Source organism: Penaeus japonicus, unplaced genomic scaffold, assembly GCF_977035675.1.
Source record: "Penaeus japonicus unplaced genomic scaffold, GWHDUDI00000001_assembly GWHDUDI00000004, whole genome shotgun sequence".
In the NCBI taxonomy this organism is placed as follows: Eukaryota; Metazoa; Arthropoda; class Malacostraca; order Decapoda; family Penaeidae; genus Penaeus; species Penaeus japonicus.
The window spans coordinates 3903233-3905732 of NW_028234406.1; the positions used below are offsets into that span (position 1 = coordinate 3903233).

General features: G+C 48.8%; 1 protein-coding gene across 4 annotated transcripts in view; it reads left to right on the plus strand.

Moving 5' to 3' along the window:
* Positions 1–2500, plus strand: part of Osbp (oxysterol binding protein) — a 221252-nt gene that overhangs the window by 13344 nt on the left and 205408 nt on the right. For all 4 annotated transcript variants that reach the window (XM_043000308.2, XM_043000318.2, XM_086535916.1 and 1 more), the window contains exon 2: positions 2103–2308. In XM_043000308.2, the coding sequence (XP_042856242.1) occupies positions 2103–2308 (206 nt within the window). The remainder of the gene's footprint in view (positions 1–2102; positions 2309–2500) is intronic.

Genomic DNA, 2500 nt, shown 5'->3' on the forward strand with positions numbered 1-2500 from the left:
TCCTTTTCTTTAAGAACTTATTTTTAAAAATATTTTCAACGATCAGTTTTCATGTGTATTTTATGTAGTTTATGTTGCAAGGTATAGTCCTATTTTCTGTAATAACATTGTTTTCATTCTAGTAAAGCAATATGGTATAGCTGGAAAATACGCGTTGATGCAGTTTCACGGACTATTTTGCGAAAACTTTATTCTCGCAGCCACGATTTTAGATGCTAGATCTAGATGCTAAAATTTTGCCATTGCGAGAAATCCAAATACATATAATTGTATAATTTTGACTGAACAAAAACACCACCACCCCAAACAACAACAACAAAAACAATGATATTCACATCGCGCATTTTTGTCACTTGCGGTAGGCCTGCATCTCGTCTCGTCCGGACACGTGTGTGTGTGTTTGTCTTCCTGATGGGTGGCTCCAGGGGATTCGGTGCTGGGGGGAGGGGAGGGGGGGGGGCACTGGATTGCGGCCCGCAGTGTGCATACGCGAACGCCAGGATGAAATCGGGTTAGCCACGGCATGAGGGGGGGGAAGGGGGAGATGGGAAGGGGAATGGGAAGGGGAAAGGAGGGGCGGGGGAGGTAAACTGATCCGGGAAATGCGTGGTCTGGCTGGGCGGTCGGTTGGTAGATTGGTGTTTCTCTTTCTTTCTTTCTTATCTTTCTTTCTCTTTCTCTTAGTTTCTCTCCCTTCCTCCCTTCCTCTTTCTATTCTTCTCTCTCTCTTTCTCTCTCCCTCTCCCTCTCCCTCTCCCTCTCCCCCTATCCCTCTTCCTCTCTCCCTCTCCCTCTCCCCCTCTCCCTCTCTCTCTCCCTCTCCCTCTCCCCCTCTCCCTCTCCCTCTCTCTCTCCCTCTCCCTCTCCCCCTCTCCCCCTCTCCCTCTCCCCCTCTCCTTCTCCCTCTCCCTCTTTCTCTCTCCCTCTCCCTCTCCCTCTCTCCCCCTCTCCCTCTCTCGGCTATGATGAATATATGTGTATTCCTTGCAACATTCTGTCTGTTCCGTGTATTACTTAATTATTGAGTATGTCATTTTATTCATCGCATTATTTGATTAAACATTTATTGCATTTTTTCCGAATTATAATCACGTTCCATGACATTGATGCATAATTGGTTCTTATCAAATGACCTATTAATGACAGAAAGCTAATTTCAACATTGCTGTTTCTCCAAATGGGAAGATTTAGGATGGAAATGATCAACGCAGATTGGGGTTTATTATGTTTTTATTGTCAGTTTACATTGTGGGTTGCGGTGTGGTCTGTGTTGCTCCCCCCCCCTCTCTCTCTCTATCTCGCTCTCTCTCTCTCTCTCTCTCTCTCTCTCTCTCTCTCTCTCTCTCTCTCTCTCTCTCTCTCTCTCTCTCTCTCTCTCTCTCTCTCTCTCTCTCTCTCTCTCTCTCTCTCTCTCTCTCTCTCTCTCTCTCTCTCTCTCTCTCTCTATCTCGCTCTCTCTCTCTATCTCTCTCTCTCTCTCTCTCTCTCTCTCTCTCTCTCTCTCTCTCTCTCTCTCTCTCTCTCTCTCTCTCTCTCTCTCTCTCTCTCTCTCTCTCTCCCTCCCTCCCTCTCTCCCTCCTCCCTCCCTCCCTCCCTCCCTCCCTCCCTCCCTCCCTCTCTCCCTCTCCCTCCCTCCCCCTCTCCCTCTCCCTCTTCTTATCCCTCCCAGAGAAACGTAAAGACTAGAATTATCATATGATATACGGTGGTATATTATTGCACACGAGTCTGCCACTGAATGGACGAGTTCTGTTAAGCTGAGGAGCGTACCCTGCCTTCGAAAACACACGCTATGTCTTCTTGGGCGAACCATATTAAAGAGCTTAATACCCATTACTCACCATACAAAGGAGCGTATCATGCCTTCCTTAACTCACCATATTGAGAAGAGCGTGACATTCATTACTCACCATACTGAGGAGCGTATCATGCCCTCCTCAACTCACCATATTAAGGAGATCGTACCATTCATGACTCACCATACTAAGGAGCATATCATGCCCTCCTTAACTCACCATATCCATGACTCACCATCCCCCTACCTCCATTAATTAATAACTCATCGCGTCCTTCTTCTTCTTATTCCCCCTCTCCATTCCCAGGTCGCAGGCCGAGATGCTGCACACCTGCCGCGGCACCATCAGCCTGCACGGCGCCGTCATCCACACGGAGGACTCGTGCAACTTCGTCATCAGCAACGGCGGCACGCAGACGTTCCACCTGAAGGCGTCGTCGGAGGTGGAGCGCCAGAAGTGGGTCACGGCCTTGGAGCTAGCCAAGGCCAAGGCCATCCGCCAGCTGGAGAGCGGTGAGTGTGGATGCTCTTGTTGTTGTTGTTGTTGTTGTTGGTGGTGGTGGTGGTGTTGTTGTTGTTGGTGGTGGTGGTTGTTGGTGGTGGTGTTTTTGTTGTTGGTGGTGGTGGTGGTGTTTTTGGTGGTGGTGGTGGTTTTGTTGTTGTTGGTGGTGGTGTTGTTGTTGTTGGTGGTGGTGGTGATGTTGG